This window comes from Hyposmocoma kahamanoa, unplaced genomic scaffold (assembly GCF_003589595.1).
Source record: "Hyposmocoma kahamanoa isolate Upper Pololo Valley unplaced genomic scaffold, ASM358959v1 92, whole genome shotgun sequence".
Taxonomy (NCBI): domain Eukaryota; kingdom Metazoa; phylum Arthropoda; class Insecta; order Lepidoptera; family Cosmopterigidae; genus Hyposmocoma; species Hyposmocoma kahamanoa.
Genome location: NW_020654748.1, coordinates 15830443 through 15833189, shown reverse-complemented (window position 1 = coordinate 15833189; position 2747 = coordinate 15830443). Strand labels below are relative to the sequence as shown.

General features: G+C 34.1%; 1 protein-coding gene across 1 annotated transcript in view; it reads left to right on the top strand.

Moving 5' to 3' along the window:
* LOC113236762 overlaps positions 1-2747 on the top strand; it is a 16500-nt gene that overhangs the window by 5872 nt on the left and 7881 nt on the right. Inside the window, exons 5-6 of the mRNA XM_026472929.1 lie at positions 307-408; positions 1593-1728. Of these exons, the coding sequence (XP_026328714.1) occupies positions 307-408; positions 1593-1728 (238 nt within the window). The remainder of the gene's footprint in view (positions 1-306; positions 409-1592; positions 1729-2747) is intronic.

The window sequence follows — 2747 nt, the reverse complement described above, 5'->3', positions numbered from 1 at the left end:
TCGACATAGCGAACACTATGTCAACTTAATTTTTTAACCTGTTCTGTAGTTATTTTGTTTCTTGATTCTCTATTTTTTTCACAAAATCCGTTTTTTGTTTTTTTTTCTAATTTTGTTTTTTGTTCCTTTATTTTTTTCACAAAATTCGGTGAGCATATTAGTATTTTTTTATTTATTTTTGTTTATATGGTTGATTACAAAAATAACAAAATGACCAAAAAATAAAGTTGGCGTTATGAACTAACTATCAATGGTCAGAATTTCATTTCATTGTAAGAACTCTATAAATATTCGATTATTCAACAGATATGCTACGTCGTACTCTGCTAGCGATCTACCAAAACGGCCTCTCTCCGAGTACAAATCGAAGATATTTTCTAATACCTGTCCCGGAAATGTTTTCAACAGGTTGCTACTTGACTATTGAACATTTTGAGACTCTTGATTGCCCATTTTTAACCGACTTCAAAAACAGGAGGAGGTTCTCAATTCGTCTGTTTTTTTTTGTATGTATGTTACGCGATAACTCCGCAATTTGTGAATCAATTTTGATGATTCTTTTTTTGTTGGAAAGATGAAGAATTTCAAGAAAATATTCCACTTCTAAGGGTGGCAAACTAGGGGATGAATGACTTTTGAGGTCGGATTTTTTAACCGGGGGTTAGGTTATAGAAATCAATGTCGCGAACATCTCTGCTCTCGTTATTATAACTAACGTAAACGACATTTTTAACGAAGTTGAGTTACTAACGTCTATCAATTATCAATAATCAATAACATCAATCCGACATTAGCAATACGAGATGTGCAACCCCGTATAAGCGTTTTTTATATTCTAATTAGTTTCAGTTTTATTGTTAAGAGTCTGTACTATCTTTGAATTTTTTCCCGTTTTTTTTTAATTACTTTTACATGATACGGGTCATTTTGCTTGTGTAGAGCGACAGGGAAATTGATTTTATTTCAGAATTTAATTGTTACAAACGAAATTAAAGCCATTTGAAAAATGTATATCGTATACTATACGTATTCTATTTAGTTCAGTTGATATTTAAAAAAAAATCATTCGTACCTATTGATACAGCGGTTTTCTTTTAAAATTTCGAGATAAGTTTGCGTCTTTTTCTATCGTTAAAATTTTTAGGAATACTGTTTTCACACCGTATTTTTCCAGATTGACTCAACACTTTCACTGTTATACGGAATCAACCAAATCATTTGAGGTAGTATAGACTCTTGCAAAATCAGCGTAAATCGGCGTTATTTCGGAGAAAAAGCTTTTGGTGCCAATATCTCGAAAGTCACCAAAATGCAAGTGCGTTAGTTATCCAAGCAGATCTTTGTATCATGGTGGTAAAGTGGTTGTGGTTGGCATATGACTGATTACAGTGGTAATCGGTAAACCTTTTTATGCCGATTTAAACGTGCGTTTTTACATTATTTCATTTTTATTTTCCTTTCACAAGACGTGCTGGAATGTCAGAATTAGATTTAATGTAGGTATTGTCTGGTGACCGCTACAAATGCCATTCATTATAAATGCCTAACTTAAATAATTTCCTTGAATCCATGACGATTTTTTTTTTTTTCAGAAAAATTGAAATCAAGAATAGAGATGTTGAAAAAGTGTTTTGTCTCTCCTTGCCACCGTATTTGGGCGAGGAGATGGACCCAATTCACGGCGGCATACTGTTGGTTGAAGGAAAACTCGTAGGTTTATACTTGCAGGTTAGTGATTTTTCATATAGTTTGTTTAAATGAACAGAAAGAAATGGTTTTAAAGGTTATTGTCTAGACAAACCTTGAAGGTAGGCATTATAGTGTAATTGTATGTGGATCGTGGTATATGTACAATACTATACTATATAATGATTTATGATTTTATGCCAAGTATTTAATAATCTACTGGAAATTTTAGAATTCTGTAATGATATGTGTGTGGTAGTTCTATTCCTTTTGAACATGGCAAGTTGTAGCAGAATATTAGCGATGCTGAGAAACACTCCGACATTGATCGAGAAAGTAGACCTATTGTACCGAAAGGGCCATTGTGCTCAACTTACAGACCTTGTTATCTCCCACCACTATTGTCTGGTACTAAACTCTGTGTACAAATAGTAGCTTATTTTTTATTGATGTGGCGAGATAAATAAACGATAATTATAATTTTTTTGTAGCAGTAGAGCTCCTTGTAAAAGAGTTCGACCAAGGAAGTACTGCCACCTTACCTATTTCTGCCGCTGTAATGCTGCCGTGCTTACAATAAGAACTGTAAGACTATATGTATTTCAAACATACTTACTTTTAATATTGTAAGCACGGCTGAATGTGAGTATTACTGCGTTCCGGTTTTGAAGTGTAAAGGTGCTGGTGAAATTACAGGCACATAGGACTTGTCAACTTTTGTCTCAAGTTGATAGGCGCAGTGGCAGTGCCCCTCAGATCTTTGTGATTTAAGACGCTGAATACCGTCAATTACGCTTCACTTTCAAGCGTTTTAGCTAGATCTGTTCAACTTGTGGGAGTGATAAAATGTGTATTATTCTCATTGACTTACAATTATATGGACGTCGGGTCCGCGCTAAAAAGTGTCCGAACCTATAGGGCGTTAAAATCGTATACAGAGCGTCATTCACGCTTTAGTCTTCGTTTGTTTCTTCTGACAGCGTAGCAAGCAAAATTAGACAGTACTGCGATGACATTACAATTTGAATTCAACGTTTTAGCTTTTTCATATTCCTTTACAT